Source organism: Microcebus murinus, chromosome 11 (assembly GCF_040939455.1).
Source record: "Microcebus murinus isolate Inina chromosome 11, M.murinus_Inina_mat1.0, whole genome shotgun sequence".
NCBI lineage: Eukaryota > Metazoa > Chordata > Mammalia > Primates > Cheirogaleidae > Microcebus > Microcebus murinus.
Genome location: NC_134114.1, coordinates 16,471,563 through 16,489,455, shown reverse-complemented (window position 1 = coordinate 16,489,455; position 17,893 = coordinate 16,471,563). Strand labels below are relative to the sequence as shown.

Sequence of the window (17,893 nt, the reverse complement as noted above, 5' to 3'; positions counted from 1 at the left end):
TTATTGCATAAAGCATAATATAGTATAAAAATGAATATTTTCATTTGCAATGTACATATAAGTGAATTGAAATTATTAAATTCTTGACATCTGCCTATCATCTATATTTAATCTTATTATACCTAATTATGAGAATTATATAGTAAACTTGTATTTTATAATGAAAAGACAAAACCTAAAAATATGAGAATAGGGATATATACATGTAATATTATGTGAACAACAGTAGAATAGTTAGGTAGATTTCTGTCTGTGACCAATAAGTTCAAATTACTGGATCAGTCTCTACCTACAGTTAGAGTTCCTAATGATTTCATTGTGAAGGATATTTTTTACTAATTTCCCTGTATATTGAAAGATTTTTGTCTACCTGACATCACCTCTCATTAAACAATATTTATTAAATATCTTTATGTTTAATTAACAAAGTGACAATCAATTATTTGATCAGCCTAGTATCACAGTCAGTTGATATAATTACAAAAATGTTTTAATTAACTTTATAGCTAAATGATGTGTAACTATATAACATGTTAGACTTTTTGAAATATTAAAAGAAATACAATCATTATCAATACTTCTAAACACCTCAGTTGGGAATTAATGAACAAAAACACACTCCGTAGTTATAGTATGCATTCTCTGTGTTTTTCACCTTGTTAGTCCATGATGTCATTACAGATCCTTTCCTATGGTGAGTCAATGATGAGAACAGCCACACAAGATATTTGAACCAATGCCTAACTGTAGACCTTCAAAATCAGGAGTAGAATGGGGGAAGGAATAGAACTGACTGGCAAGTACATTCAATGACACAGGCAGCATATGGCACCCTCAACATGGTGCCCTTGATTAAGGCAATCGTAATCATGGTTTAGGTGAGAAATGGTACATAATTAGAAGACAAAGTAACAATTATTTTAAAAATAGGTACAACACTGGTATTCATTAACAGAACTCCATTTCTTGGGGAGAAAGGCTGTAAGAATTTAGAAGAGAGATCTAGTCCTTATGGATGGGGTATTACTTATGCTATATTACAAATTACACCAAAATTTGGTGGTTTAAAACAATGTTTATTATCTCACAGTGCTTGAAGTTTAGTAATCCATTCATGGTTAAGTTCAGTCCTCTAAGGCTTCTCTCATAAGGCTGCTATTAAATTCACTCAGTGGTTGATGACAAAATTCAGGGTCTCAGAGTCTCACCAGCTATTTATCTGAAGCTCCCCTTAGATTCTTGCCACATGAGCCTCTCCATAGGGCTGTTCACATAATGGCAGCTGGTGTAATCAAAATGAGCGAGCTAGAGAGAGAAAGTGCCAGGAAAATGAATATCAGTCACTCGTCTCCTATTCTCAGAAATGATATCTCACTTTTGCCACATCTTATTCAGTAGAAACCAGCCACTAGATCCAGATCACACTGAAGGGAAGGGAGTTGCATGAGGGTGTGAATATTAGGAGGTGGGGATTACTGGGAGCCAGTTTAGAAGGTTGTGTAACATATGTGGTTCTTGGCAACTAGACAAGTTACTTAAAAAAAAAAAAAGAAATCTTAGGGACTGTAGTGCCTGGCCTCTAGAAACTGAAAAGGCTGTGAGAGATGCAACAATCTGGCTAAATCCTTTAAATGCATAATCAAAACACAAAGTACTCTCAGAGAGAGAAAAAATAAAACAGTTCTTTTTGAAGGCAGAGTATATCACAAAGGAAGTATTACTTGAGTTGAGTCTTTATAAAGACTTATAATTTATAATTATATTTATACTTATAATTTATAATTATACTTATAATTTATACTTATAAAAAAGATATTGTGCTCGAAGGAGAGGGTATTCTAGGTTGAAGAAACATCTTAAGCAAACCATAAAGGTACCAAAGTTCATGCCAAGCTCAGACATTGCAGGTAGTGTGGTGTCGTTGGTGGCAAGGTTGTATGTATTCAGAAAGTAAGCTGGGTCCTCATCCAACAGAGCCTTAACAGCCTCACTGATAATTTGCAGTATTTTAGGTGGGATTATGAATCTATCCTCATTCCCCTTGTATCTTCTCTTCCTGTGTGCCCCAACTTAACATATGTCCAAAGAAACATTTCTCTTTAACTTCTCCCATCTGGTGAGTTTGGAAGGTTGTTCTGTTCCTGGATCTGCATTCTTATAAACCCCACTGACTGGGTTAAAATGTATTCACTAGGTGACCTATGGTTGACCTCACCAGGGATCAAGTGACAAAGAGGAGTGCAAATTCTCTGCAGTATCTGAGCAACACCCTCCTCCTCCTTTCTAAAAAAGATATGAATAGTCCTATTCACTTTAACTGAAAATAAGCATGCTGGGGTTGACCTTTTCTTCTGTAGAAGTATTCCTCAATGCCTCAATTGTGGTCACCAGCATCAGAGTCACCTTGGGCATTTTTAAAAGAGCAGATTCTTGTACCTCATTCCAGACATGCTGAATCAGTATTTCTGTGGGTATTGCCAATAAATCTCCATTTTCAACAAGCTTCCTAGGTCATTCTGATGGACACTGATTTTGGAACCACTGTGCCAAATTCTTTAGTGCTTTAAAGATGAACACAAATTTGAGTAAACAAAAGAATGGAATCAGTTACCATGAATAGATATACTTAAAAAGTGTTAACCTTTAAGGACTTAATTTAACTATTGGTTTCAATTCTGAATTGATGTTATTATTTTCTTCCTTTAATTGCTTTAATTCCCTTTCTCTTACTTTTAATGGTTGCCTGGCTTTACATAGATGAGTCTAGGGTAGATTATCTACCATTTTCTAAGACCCTTTCATTTTCCCAAGTAATTATATAAAACTATTTTGTATTCTCAAAGAAGATAGCTTTGATTTATACTAGAACTGGCAACATTTCAATAGTACTTATAAAAGTAACACTTTGTAGAGAGAATCACTTATAAAGTTTTCATACCATTTCATAAAGCACTGTAATGTATCATATACATGGAAATAAAATCATTACCATCACCATAATCATCAACTTAATTTAGAAATAGTAACATTTTTCTCATTATTATAGGCTATGTAAATATAATGGAATCCAAATTTATGTTGTGATAAATTATATTTCATCTTAAACTTTCAACTGCTTGTGGGTACACTACCGTAATCAAACTGCTTAGGAGTACTTTAAATCAATCTAATTGCTCCATCAAAATCACATACACAACATTAATGCCAGATTTATTTTTTCTTGATTAGTATCTGATTTCCTTAGGAAATTAAAACTACATAATGAACTTTTCACATTAAGGTTAAAATTTGAATGAAAATATATTTAGACATGTATATAAAATTCTTTACATCACGTACCAAATATAATTCAAAAATAGAATTACATTTTATGTGTAAATGTATTTTATTGACATGTACTATATCATATTTAATCTGTGTGTAGTGATCTTCTCAGTTAAGTGTGAACTTCTTAGCATCAAAGACTATCTTATACATCTTTAAATCCATAGTTTATCATATTTTCTGAAATATAGATGTATACATAATAAATTGTGAATATCATATCTTTTTGAAACATTATGTATTATGTCTTAAGTCAACATTATTATATCATAACTTATGTATTAATATTTTAAGAGCATATTTATCATGAATATAAATATAACAGCAACATTTTACGACTCATTCATTTATTTATTCTTTGGTTGCTATGTTAAAATACCATCATTACTGTTCAGGATACAAAGTTTATAATAAAAAAATGTCTTTCTCAGATGGGTTTACAGTCTAATGAATAGCAGACATGGTGAACTGGCAATATGAATACCACGTTCAAATGTTAACACAGATAAAAAGAAAAGCAGAGTGTTACAGGTGCAAACAGAAAAATACCAGGGAAACTATCCATAATAATACATCTAAATTGAAAACTAAAACATTAGGGGGAAAATAATGAAAAGAGAATTGAAAAGAATTTTTGGTGGTTAAACTGGCATATGTCAAACTCTAGAAGTGGAAGAATGCATAAGATACTCAGAAAAATATAAAGGAATTCAGTACAGGAAATAAAAATAAATTGGGAGTTCAAGGTAAATTCCTCTGTCTGCTCTCTCTCTCTCCCCCAATAACTTTTATCTCCCAGTAATAATAAAATCAGTCTGGATGAGATATATTAAAGCTTTTTCTTTTCAGCCAGTTAAGATGTTTTGAATTTATCCTGAAATAAAAAGGTAAACATTGAGGAGATATAGTCCAACAAAGAATATAATCTGACTGGTATTTTTTGAAAATTTATGCTAGCTGCAGAATAATGAAAGGACTAGAGGAAAGCAAGGCTGGAGAATGGTATAAAAATAGTAGAAATATTTTTTAGTAATCTAAGAAATTTTGATGACTTATAAAGTAATGGCAGGGAGGATCAAAAACATGGAATGATTTAAAAGAAAGTCAAGAGGTGAAAATGATGAGAATTAACATTGACTGGATGTGGGAAAGAGGTGAATGAGGCATCAACATTAGTGATCAGGTTTTCACATAGGCAGCAAGGAGGCTGGTGGTCCCATGAACTAAGGTAAAAAAAAAACCATAGAAATAGAAATAGTGACATTGGACAGGGTTATGAGTTCAATTTCAAACAAGTTGAATTTGATTTGCTTCCTGCTCATACAAATAGTCATGCAATCAGTTGTGTATCCTCATCAAGAAGTCCACGAAGAGATTTAGTTTTAATAAATAGATTTGGGATTCACTAACCTATAGATTATAATGATTTGTGTGAGTATGAAAGATGAGAATGAAGTGGGTCAATGATCTGCACCTAAGCCATTTAAGAGACAGATGAAAGGACAAGCAGATAGAAGAACAAGTAAGATGCTGATGGTTAGAAGTGAACAGAGAGATATTTAGAGATATTAATAATATAAGTAACATTTTGGTTAAACAATTTGATGATGAAAGTAAGGAAAAGGATAGAAGGCAAAATACAGCTTTGTATTTTGTGCATTTTATTGCCATTACTTCTGTGACTTAGTTGATTATAATGAATAGAAAATAATATAGAATCAAACTATTAATAACTTACCATATTTTTATAGATAGGTATTTCAGAAATTTAATTTTTAGTAACTGATACCTATTACTACTTGTGGTATAAAACAAGTTTTTTATCAAATTGTAACTAGTGTGTTTTACATGCCTTCAAAATACTTATGTTGCTTATTAAAGAAAGTCATTTGAGAAGAAATTTTAAAACAATTTAACATAAAATGAAATGGCATCTAGAATTAGGTCTTGCTGACCATAAGTGAATTCAAGGAAAATTATATTAGCTGCATCTAACTCATCACAGCTTCTCAGTTCAATTTTTTAAAGTATATCTATTGTTATATATTCAATTTTCTAGCATGTATAAGACACTGTGTTCATGTCTTTAAACTCTGAAAGTTTAAAGATGAGTTGACACAGTTCTAGTTCTCAAGGAACTCAGAGTGTCTCAAACTTTGTTATTGTAAATATTTAAAATCAGTAATGCTTTCCCTACAATTTTCATTGGAAAAATATTGATTAGAGGTATTTTTAAAGATTTATTTTTCTTTTTCTTTGGAGATCAGTCTTTGTCACCAAATTCACAGAAGGTAACATAACTTTAGTATAGTTATATTTGAATAATTTAAATTCTTTTTATGGATTACTCAATTTAGGTCATACTACTGTCACTAAAACAGCTATTATTAGACATGGATTAACTTGTAATTTAAAAGAGAGCTAATTTTTAAAGAGAAAAGGTGAAGAAAGTCTCTGTTAACCTGTATTATTCATTTGTTATATCTGACATGGTTTGTATTATTATAATTCAGTTTTTTGGCGTAAAAGGCTAAGATTCCATTCTTGAAGTAATTGCAGTTGTAATTTAGTATACAGTCACAAAATTGAATTTTAACTTCTTACAATTATTCAAAAATAGATGTCATTTTTAAATAGAGAAAAAGGAATAGTTCCACTATATTTTAATATAACAAGAACCTTGTGTTTGTTAGTACTTTACAGTCTTTAAAACATTTTCAATTGAATTTTTCATTTGGTTCTTGGACACATTCTATTATTTGGCCTGTATCTATTGAGTACATATTATATAAAATTTTATACAGCCCTATCTTGACCCTCAAATGTAGACTGGGCTTCATCACAGCATAGTGGGCCGGATGTATCATAAATGTGACTCATTGAAGATAAGCGATTGTCACTTACATGGGCATATCCACAGCTCAGGCAGCCCATCTTCTCCTCTTTGAGTTAGTTAAAAGCTATCATAGGGCAGTGAGGAGCATAGAAAGGGGATTTGGATTCCAGTCTTGGCTCTAAGAGAAATCAAAGGAAAGACTGTGCTAAAGTTTTCTCATCTGTAAATGAGTATTGATAAATCTATAATTTTCAAATTTTATAGATCAGAGAGACACTTTGTCAAAGGAAATCTTACATGGCATCCCATCATACTACATAAAGAGAACTGTGAATAAAGCTAAAGCCCTCTCTTTGCTCCCTGTGAAAACAATTAACACTAGAAAGAATAGTGTGAGAACTATACACTTATATAAATTCTAATTTCTCTTTTAGATTTAAAATTTAGATTTTCTAGGATTTATCAAAGGTTATAGTGGTAGTTACTAGTGAATCAGTTTCTAAAAGAGATTCCTGATTCTAAATTCTAATGATCTAACTATCTATCCCATACCATATGTTCTTCTGACAATGAGGCTGACATTCCTTTAATCAAAAAATTAAAGGAATTTTTTGTCTTCTCTTCCCTTATTTCTGTCTTCTCTTCCCTTATTTTGGAAGGCAGCTTAATATACTAGCATTTTTTTTCTTTCCTAGTATATTATGTATGCAATTGCCAAAATATAGATCTCTTATCCCATACCTTTATGTATTACTTTATTATGTCTACTACTTTCTTTGCGGAGTCTTTAGAATTTTCTATCTACAGGGTCATGTCATTGTCAAGCAAATAGTTTTATTTTTCTTTCCAATTAGATGCCTTTAAAAATTGTTTGGGTCTGATTATACTGGATAAACCCTCAAGTACAATGTTGAAAATATATAAAAGCATCAAGAGCAGATGTTTTTGCCCTGTGTCCAATGTTACAGAGAAAACATTCAGTCTTTCACTATGTTAGCTGTCAGTTTCCTATAGATATACTTTACCAGGTTGAAGAAGTTGCCACTATTCATTGTTTGTTGACAGTTTTCATCATGAATTGAGATAATATTTTGTCAAATGCTAATTCTGAGTCTATTGAGGTAGACAAGTGACTTTTTGGTTCTTCCTTCTGTTAATATGGATGTTCAACCAACATCCATATTAATGTTAAATTTGGATGTTAAACCAACCTTGTATCCATAGGAAAAACACCTCTTGATCATTATAAATTATCTTTATAACTTGCTGAATTTGATTTGCTAATATTTTTAGGGAATTTTTGTACTTATGTTTTGTGTAGATAATTATCTATGCTTTGTTTTTCTGTAATGTTTTTAATTGGCTGTGGTATCAAGGCACATAGAATGAGTTTGTAAGTTCATCCTCCTTTATTTTCTGGAAAAGATTATAAATAGATATTTTTTGTTGTTTAAATATTTTATAGAATTCGCCAGTGAAGTCATCTGGATATTGGATTTTCTTTGTGGAAATATATTTCATTAAACTTCATTATCTTCCATTTTATGTTACAATTTTCTATTTATTCCACTTAGTTTTGGTAATTTGTATCTTTACAAAAATTTGTCCATTTCCTCTATGCTGACTGTTTTTAACATAAAAAGTTTAATATGCTTTTATAATTTTTTATTTAATTTATAATAAGTAGTAATTTTTCCTCCTTCATTCTTGATTTTGATTATTTGCCATTTTCTTTTTTTCCCCTTAGTTTAAGATATACTTTAAAATATTAAGACAGTTCTAACTCAAAGTGACTCTGAAAACTATGTAGCTGACTGAGGAGAAGATTTAACAAAGCATTTTTGAAGGCATGAGGGACAAACAGTTATTACTTTATTATCGTATATGAGCCTCAAATTATTAAGCAACTTGTTATTAAATATAAGCAAAGTGGAACAATAATGATTGGAATTTAAACGATTTGACTATTAGGAACTTAACAGTTAATTGTACAGGATTTTGATTTAATATTTACTAAGTCCATAAATGAATTTGTTTTATAAGTAGTCAATAGTAACTAGTTTTGATATGGTGTTATTGTCAAATAATTGTATAATAATGTTCATGCTAAATCAAGGTTAAGTGAATTTCATCATTGTTTCAGATACACATTAGATGAGTCAGAAGGAAGTAGGTCATTACTTTCTCAACATAATTTAATAAATTATTAATAAATACATAAATGAAAGAATGCTATATTTCACATATAAATTATATTTGCTTGTGAAAATTTCAATGTATATGTGAGTAGTTCTCAAACTGAGATGTTATAGCTTCCCTGCCACTTAAAAATATAAGGTAACAATTATTTTAACCTTTATAAAAAGTTTAAAAATATACAATAGAAGCCAGAGTAATATAATTAAACCCATGAACCCATTACTCATTTTTAATAATATAAATATGTTTTTGTTGTGCTTGTTTTTTCTCTATTTTTATTTGGATATTTATTTTGTAATTGTCACAGTGATGTCTTGTGAAATTTAATTTTCAGGAAATCTATATATCCTACAGTGCACAGGGCAGTCCCACACAATAAAATTTGTCTCAGCTAAAATACTAAAAGCACACTTTTGAGAAACACTGTAAGTAATAACTTACAATAGTAATAATTTTTTGGTAATTTACTCAATTGGGACAATTACTAAAATCTATATTACAGTAGAATAAGTAATTTAAAACTAGGACAAAGGAATTTCTAATGGATAAATCAGGTCTAAATTCATTTCAATAAATTTTTTATATATTATCAAACAAATCTCCACGATAAATTTATTTAAAGGAGAACTCTTGCTTCCTGTGGAAAACAGTCTATCCTCACACTAGCTTAATAAAATATAACTGTAATCCTGAAAAAATGTAAGAAAAACTTTCCTCTTCATGTGGCCTAAGGACTTTACCTTATATACTGTGTAAAATAGAAAGTAGAGATTGAGTTTACATTGTCCAGGTGTTGAATAAGTTATGCACATTAATTTGCTAGACTCTAATCTATAATGTGAATTAGTGATCTATTTTCTAAGTAGCTATGTATTGTCAAAGGTTTTCTTCTTCTTCTTCTAATACTCTTATAGAAATAGAGTTTAAGAGAATGGGCTATGGAACCAGAACACCTGGATTGAAAACTTAGTCTCACCACGTTCAGTGTGTGATTTTTGGAAAAGTTGAATCCCTCTCTCTTCTTCAAAGTTTCATATACATAATGGAGATAGTAATAATATCTATGTCATAGTTGCTATGAACCATAAATGAGTTCATCTACACAAGATGCTTTAGAACATGAATACAACGTAAGCATTAATTTTATTGTTACTGTTGATAATTTCCAGTTTCTTTAGGAAAGTTAACCCAGTTTAACCAACTTTTTGAATTTCCTTTATATTTTATGTTGTATAAATAGCAAATAGAAATAACAGAAGCAGTATAATCTCCACAAAGTATAGTTGGTAATAAGAGTAATGATAATTTAACCAAAATTTATCCAACATTTTGTAAAACATTTAATACAACCACCCTATGAAGTAGGACTATTGATATTGTGTCTTTTATACGAAGTAACTGAATTGAAGAAAGATTAACTTGTGAAAATTCAGCCAAACCTTTTCTATCAAATAAGACGATGCCCTGTGACTAACAGCAATTTTTAAAGAATACGTGTTTTCTGAATCATTCCCCAAGATTACATTATACCTTCCATAAACACACTCAATGTTACAAAATATACTCACGTATTAATTTATGTTATCTGTTAATATATGCACTGGTACACAATGAAGAATTCCATTGTGTGAATGTTCACATGTAAATATATGAACAATTTTTAAGCTTCTTTTAGAATGTTTTTGATTTAATTTTTAATGAATTTCAACTCAGAAATATTGTAGACTTGTTAAAATTGATCATGGGGTAAGATTTCATGTGTTCAAGGAAGCATTCCAGATAGAGGTCTAAAAAAATGTGAATATTCAGTGATACTGCAGAAGAGTTTAACAACATATAAACCAATCAATAGAGAAGGTATGATGCAATAAACCTGACCTTTGGATTTTTATAATCCTGGGTTTATATCCTAACTCATTCTTCAAGCTTTGTGACTCTGGGAAAAGTGTTTCAACAATTTCAGAATTTATATTGAATGCATTAAAACATGTGAATTACATTATGCTTTATTTGCTTACTTAATTATTTCTAGTTGTCTTCAAAATACAGCTGTGAATAAATGATGAGTAGGCTGGGGACAAAACTTGGGATGGGATTTTGGCAGAGAGATGCCTTGTCAAACTGACATTCAATATCTTTTTGATATTGTAGAAAGAAGTTATTTTTAACAAACATTTGTTTCTTCTTTCCTTTCTTATCAAATGCAAGCAATTTAAGAATAGATCCTAGCTTTCCATAATCCATCTCTGACTTCTCCTTTCTTAAATCTATTTTTCTAATATTCATTTGTGAAAAGCCCTTTCTCCTTCATTCTCCTTGTTATTGTCCTTTTCAGGAGAAAGCTTCGGGGAAGAATCATTTTGAGAGAGTCTTTTAAATATGCATATTATTCAGCCAATAAAATTTTCATTATAGGGACACAACATAGAAAACTATATTTTTTATCCGGTGAAAGAATATCATTATTGGTGAAGACTGGTTCTGTGAATTAACCTGGTATGATGGCTAAGTCATTCTACTAGAAGGGCCCTATACTTACAGTAAAATATCAGCTAAATAGTTGGCCTAACTTTGGTCATGAATTTCAGGGATTAAACCCCAGCAGGGTACACTGCTAGATCTCTGACAGCTAAACATTAATATCTCACTTATCCATTCTTTTATTATCTTATAATTGGAACCTTTAGACTTTCCATTAAGAGGAAGAATTATTTTTATTCTATATGAAAGCTGATTTAAAAAAAAAATTAAATACTGTTGTTTCTTGCAGAAGCAATAAATGACCAGATTTTGTAATTATCTTTTCTCTTTTTTATGTTTTCAATAGGTAACCCTTTATTAACCAGCAAAGTCAACATATTGATTAATGTCCTAGATGTCAATGAATTTCCTCCAGAAATATCTGTACCATATGAGACAGCTGTGTGTGAAAATGCCAAACCAGGACAGGTATCATAACAATATTGTTTATTAGGAGTATGTAAAGATGCACTATATACATGTGTTTTCAAGTTATAAGTCCATACATGAATACAAACACTTATGCTTATTTTTCTGGATCAGATGGCTTCATAAAAGAAACCACAGATATATTAACTCTTGTGAATTAATGGTAGATGCATGAATGTGGAAGTAATACCACAGAAGATAAAGTGTTGGTTGCCTCATGGAAGTTATTTGTATAACTAAAGATCTAGAATTGTGGATTCTGGTGTTTTTCCACTCTCTTAATGTGGAATTTCTAAAGAACTTGTATGTAAATTCTGTAAGCAAATCACTTCAGAATGCATTTTCCCAGTGTATTCTTTGCTTTGCTCACATGTTTTCATAAGGGGTCCAACAAAGCTTTTAACCTAACATGAAAATGTAAAGCTTCCTTCTCTAATGACCTTGAGGAAAACATCTGAGTTATTAAAAATGGCCAAATTACATTTTCCTTATTAAGTCAATGTTACTCTGGGGGATGTTTTGGTGGAAAGATGTTATGAGGAAAGACCACATAGTTTATGAGAGGTACTGTCAAAGTCCTAGGTTTTATGTGAGGTGGTGGTGATTAGCCAGTTTTTTTTCCCCTACACTATTATGAATGAATTAATGAATAACATAAAGGGGATAGGCATGAGTATATAAGATTATGTCGTGAAACAAGAATACGCTGAACCTAATGCCGTGCACTTAATGTTCCACAGGGAAAATGTATTGGTATTCTTTGGTTTGTTGCATCATCTTTAAACAGCATAACTGATAAATTAAGTAAATTTGAGAAGTTTTAAATTTTACTTGTAATAAATCTTCATATTTGAAACAATACTTTTGTTTACAAATGTCATTTTTTAACCTTTAGTATGTTTTTTAATTTGCATTATTTACACTGCTTAGTAGAAACTTTGTCCCATAGCTCTAACCTGTGATGTGTACTAGCTATCTAGCTATTAAATTAAAATTAACATCAAATAAAATTAAAAATTAATATTCTCATTCATACTAGCCACATTTCAAGTGTTCAATAACCATAGGTGATGAGTGGATACCATTTTGCTGAGGGCAGAAATAGAAATATTTTCATTAGCATGGAAACTTCTAATGTATTGTGCTGCTCTAATCTCTCATGTGACAATTTGGGGAATCATTAATATTCTTACGCCATCATGTAGTGATATTTTCTCAAGAAATCTGCATCCTTAATTTTGAATGGCACAAAAATGCGCTTAAATGTTATCTTGAATGCATCCACAATTTACATATGATGAGCCCACTGCTTACTTCAGTTTTGGAAATAGAATGCTACATAAATATCTGGGCCCAAGACAAATAACCTGATTTGGTAATTTGGGCAGCTAGAAGAGATTTGCCAAAATTTCACAACTTAGATATTTTTCACTTTATAGATGCCCATGCAAAATAAATAAGTCAATTCTTTATCTTTTATGCTATTGGCTTCAGATCAATCAGAATCTTATAATGCTCCAAATGAAAGCCTTAGGGAACAGAGCTTCCTTTAATGCCGTATGTCTGTCTAATAAATTAAAGCAGGCGTCCTCAAACTACAGCCTGGAGGCCACATGCAGCCCGCTGACGACATTTATCCAGCCTGCTGGGTATTTTTGCTGCCACTGCCTGTCCTGCTTAGCAGCCAAACTTGTCCGGGACCCACAGTGTGCAAGTGTGGAATGTGCACTGCACTCTCCAACGGCCCTCCAACGGTCTGAGGGACAGTGAACTGGCCCCTTGCTTAAAAAGTTTGAGGACCCCTGAATTAAAGAATCTGAAAGGTTGGGAATGGGAAGTTACTTAAGATCAAATTGATTTTCTTGTATCTGGACAAAGTTGTGAAAAATTTGTTGGGCTCTTGGAGGCTCTTATTCTAAAACACGTCTGTTGGGTTTTTTTGTGTCCTGTCGGGTCACTCTTAGGCACAAAACATAACCCTAAAATGTCCCTTTAGTTTTCAGGGAGTGTGTTATATGAATACTTCCTGCTTTTGACCCCAGCCATTCTTCCCTAACATAACTATGCACAGGAACTATCTATCTGTTTTGGCTTATGTGTGAATCTGTCTGTCTATCATCCATCCATCTATCCTCTATCATCCATCCATCTATCCTCTATCATCCATCCATCTATCCTCTATCATCCATCCATCTATCCTCTATCATCCATCCATCTATCCTCTATCATCCATCCATCTATCCTCTATCATCCATCCATCTATCCTCTATCATCCATCCATCTATCCTCTATCATCCATCCATCTATCCTCTATCATCCATCCATCTATCCTCTATCCTCTATCCTCTATCCTCTATCCATCTATCCATCTATCCATCTATCCTCTATCCATCATCTATCTATCTATCATCTATCTATCATCTATCTATCTGAAAGAGCAGAGGAAGAAATATGATACTGTGTAAATCAGTAAAGATTTATATGAGAGTTTTTTTCCTTGGAGCAGTGACTTCCAAATGACAGGTCCAGATAAGTGTTAGTCTGTAACAAAGTTATTTTCATATATGTATCCTATTCTAAAGGACTTCATTCTAAAATCATCTTCTTGATATGTTTTGACATTAAACACCTTTAATTTAGTAAATGGTGTTCACTGATAGTATTTAGAATCAAAACAAAACAAAATTCAACAACTAAGTATTGGTACCTAAATAATATACAGGAATTTTATGGAGGAAATAGAATTATCTGAGGATATTGGTTTAAGTGAAGAAAAGTTGAAGTTTTACAGGGTCGAAGTGGTGATTCTTGACTAAATTGCCACCTTCCATGATCTAGCCTTTGGTGTTCAATAACAACAATCCTGCCCATGACAATTTTAAAGCATAAATAGACCCTGTGCAATTAATTCACATTAGAGGGGCAATTAATTTATTAAATTACAAATTACTAATACTGCACTGGATACTCAAAGTCCCAGTGATATCTGTATCTATCCATCCATCCGTGTATCAATTTTTGTGTGTGGGAAAGTAGATCACAATCTTAAGATTGGGTTTCAATTGAGTTGTACATTTAATAGCATCAATGTAAGATCACATGATGCATGCATTACGCATGGGGACCAGGATATAGTATTTGAAATCTAAAGTCTTTTCTGGCAAATTCATATTTATTCTAAGAGCATGCTTACCTCGCTAGCACACTGCTCTGTCCTCCTCCACACACACTTCCTAAAAAACTGTCTGAAGCCCTTCATTGCACATGTTAATAAATAAATGCTTCTGTGTGGTGAATTGAAAATTTCACAGTTTGGCTCTTAGAAGTTATTTTTATTCTCCAAAATTTTAAGGGCATCATATTGGAATACCAGGCTTTTAATTATAAGATATATAACCTATGGGAGCAAGTTAGAAAAAAAAATTTGAAACAGGGATAATAGTGCTTATCTTTTAAAAATGCTTCGAAACCACAATTTGTATTCCTACACAATGGGGCAAACAAATATAACAAAAATAGATACACATCTTTTGTATCTTTTTCTCATGATTTTATTTATGAAAATAAACCCATTGTTACAAAACATAATAGCACTAAAATTTTGCTATTGCAAGGGCTTTTAGATGATCAGAGATTTTGTTTCTAGTAAGCATTCTCATATTTTGGCTAGAAAGCATTTATTTCATCTAATTTAAAATGCAAGCAAGTACATTTTAATTTCATTTTGCTTATTAGTGAGAATATTCAATGCTGGTAAGCTTTTGGTCATACAGATATTGATTTGGAATTAACCCCTGTCCTGTAATTGTAACTGTCATGATTGCCTGTAAATGTTAGAGATTTGTTTATAAATATTATATGTAAATAATCAGTTCACTGGTAATGATTCAGAAAGTGTCATTTCTGTTTACTTGCATGCTTCATTAAATAAACTTATTAGCCTGGTGTGTAAAGTTCCCTTTGAAACTAATGACTGACTTCAACTTTAATCTCAACTTTGTTTCAGATAATTCAGATAGTCGGTGCTGCAGACCGAGATCTTTCACCTGCTGGGCAGCAATTCTCCTTTAGATTATCACCTGAGGCTGCCATCAAACCAAATTTTACAGTTCGTGACTTCAGAAGTAAGTATAACCACAGAAAGATTTACCTCTTATCACGTATCTTTGTAAACAGGCACAAAGGGAGGAATCAGTGCTTTTCACAGAAGCACTCAGTTTCATAAAACATGGATATCCTTATATGACAAATGAAAAATTCTACAGCTAGCAGAAAATCAAATCTATGTATTAACAGAGTATCTATTAACACAGGTTACTTCCATTATAAATGTGGACAGTCTCTCAATGAATCAAGCAAATAAAAACTATCTGGAAAATTGAATGCTTTCCCTGTTTTAAATATATTATTTCCATCCCCCATGCGCATTACTTATATTATATATAAGTTCCCTATATACAAATAGGTAACTAGTAACTGTCCTCCTAAACAGCACAGGTTAGAAATGCAAGCATTGCAAATTAGAATGATGTAAGTTGGCATTCCCATTCCATACTACTGAAATGATAGACTCTTACTATATAAAATTATACAAAACAATGTTAAACTCATAGTATTTGTATTAAATATAATTATACATGCATAAACTTTAACACAATGCCTAAAATAAGTTACTGTCAAGATAATTTTAACACCTCTGCCATCATGTTTATACTATTAATACTACTATTACTGCTGTGACGACGATGACTACTACTACTAATAATATTATTACATCTGCTAATATTACAACCACTACAAAAATATAAAGGATTCTGAACGAGAAATATTAAGATTCAGTACCAATTTCTCTGACTATTAGTTCTGTGACCTTGGGTATTCTCTCTCCTGTAAGTTTCCATATTCTTTAAAATAAAGATCACAAGATTTAAGTTTAATAATATTAGGTTAAAAAGTTACATTTTTAATATAATGCATATAGAACAAATAAATTGTGATGAAATTATAATAATGATGATTGAAGTTAAAGCATATTTTGAGAAAACTTAGCTGCAAATAATTAAGGAAAGAAAATCAGGATCCCCACATTTTATCACTGAAGGAAGTTGAATAGGGTTTGCCAGATACAATGGTATAATTTAAGAAATGGCCATATCTGAAACAGTTATCAAACCTTGAAGTTCTTCATAAGTAGGGTTATCACATATTTTATCATAAAAACTGAAACATTTTTGAGAATGGAAATGGGCAATATTAATAATTTTAAGTTAAAGCAACACACATCAAATAAAGCAGTCCAAGACGAACTAGTCTATATGGTCACCCTATCTGTAAGCCATAAGGAGATAACTTAAATCCAATGAATATAGTAGTCTTTGACAGGTTTAAGCAAGTATATAACATACTCAATTTGCATTTTGGGGAGATCAGTTTGGATGCAATATGGAGAAAACATTACAGGAAGATAAAACTTGTTCTAATGCCCTTGCGGTAACTTGTGAGAATGTTGGATTAAGGTAATAACTATGAGGATAGCAACAAGTGAATGGAAATAGAATTGATAGGGCTTAATGATAGATCACTTAGATTTCGTAAGTGAATGTAATGGAGAAGACAAAGACTTCCAGATCATAGGCTTGAGCCACTAGGCAGATGGTCACATCATTCACTAAATGTAAGCATTGACTATTTTCATCACGGTAACTTTGCTGGATGATCATTAATTATGATAATGTGAACAGATAAGCTTGCCTCATAGAGTGTTTTCTCACAAACTATGTACTTGCCACAAAATTTCATATGTCATTTCCTGTGCTCCCTGTTTCATTTTAAGTTATATTTGCAAGTGTAAGCTCTTTTCTTTTCTGTGTATAGAAATAATTTTAAGAGTAGAAATGAAGTTTAGTATGTCTTTTTCTTTCTACTATGGATAGCAAAATAAATTTGATATGGTCAGTTCTCAGTATATTATGCCTTTTGACATAAATTGAGTTCAAGAGAACCAAATGCCTACCTAGTGCAGACACATCAGACTTTCTATTAATTATTTTCACCAAGGTTATGAACTTTATTTCTTTTTCTCAGTCTCAAGTATTCAACCACCAATTACTGACAATTTCAACATTGCTTCAACTAGTCCTCATTTTTCCATTCTTAATCATATCACATAAAGTTTTCTCATCTTGGTGTTTTCTGTTGCAGTGAGTATAGAGAAGTTGCCTAAATTTCAGTTGTTGAATTTTAAAGTCTACAAATAGAAAAATGGAATATGCTTGAAAGAATAACATGTTTGATAGATTTTTATTATAATATACTTTACTAAAATTATTTTACCTGATTCTCAGTTACGTATTATACATGGCTATCATAAACTACATATTATTTTACTGCTAAAAATAGTAAAGTACTTCTAGGAGTTACTTCCAGTGACACACATAAAAAGAAATAGCACTATAAATTTCACTGTAACAAAATAGTGAATAAAATAAAATGTATGCTCTTTGTATAGAAATACATCTCTTCAAAGAGTACAAAAATTAGCAGGGCATGGTGGCGTGGGCCTGAAGTCGCAGCTACTCTGGATGC

General features: G+C 31.5%; 1 protein-coding gene across 4 annotated transcripts in view; it reads left to right on the top strand.

Moving 5' to 3' along the window:
- Nucleotides 1-17,893, top strand: part of CDH12 (cadherin 12) — a 947,374-nt gene that overhangs the window by 924,043 nt on the left and 5,438 nt on the right. For all 4 annotated transcript variants that reach the window (XM_020290041.2, XM_020290040.2, XM_020290038.2 and 1 more), the window contains 2 exons: nucleotides 11,187-11,308; nucleotides 15,315-15,432. In XM_020290041.2, the coding sequence (XP_020145630.2) occupies nucleotides 11,187-11,308; nucleotides 15,315-15,432 (240 nt within the window). The remainder of the gene's footprint in view (nucleotides 1-11,186; nucleotides 11,309-15,314; nucleotides 15,433-17,893) is intronic.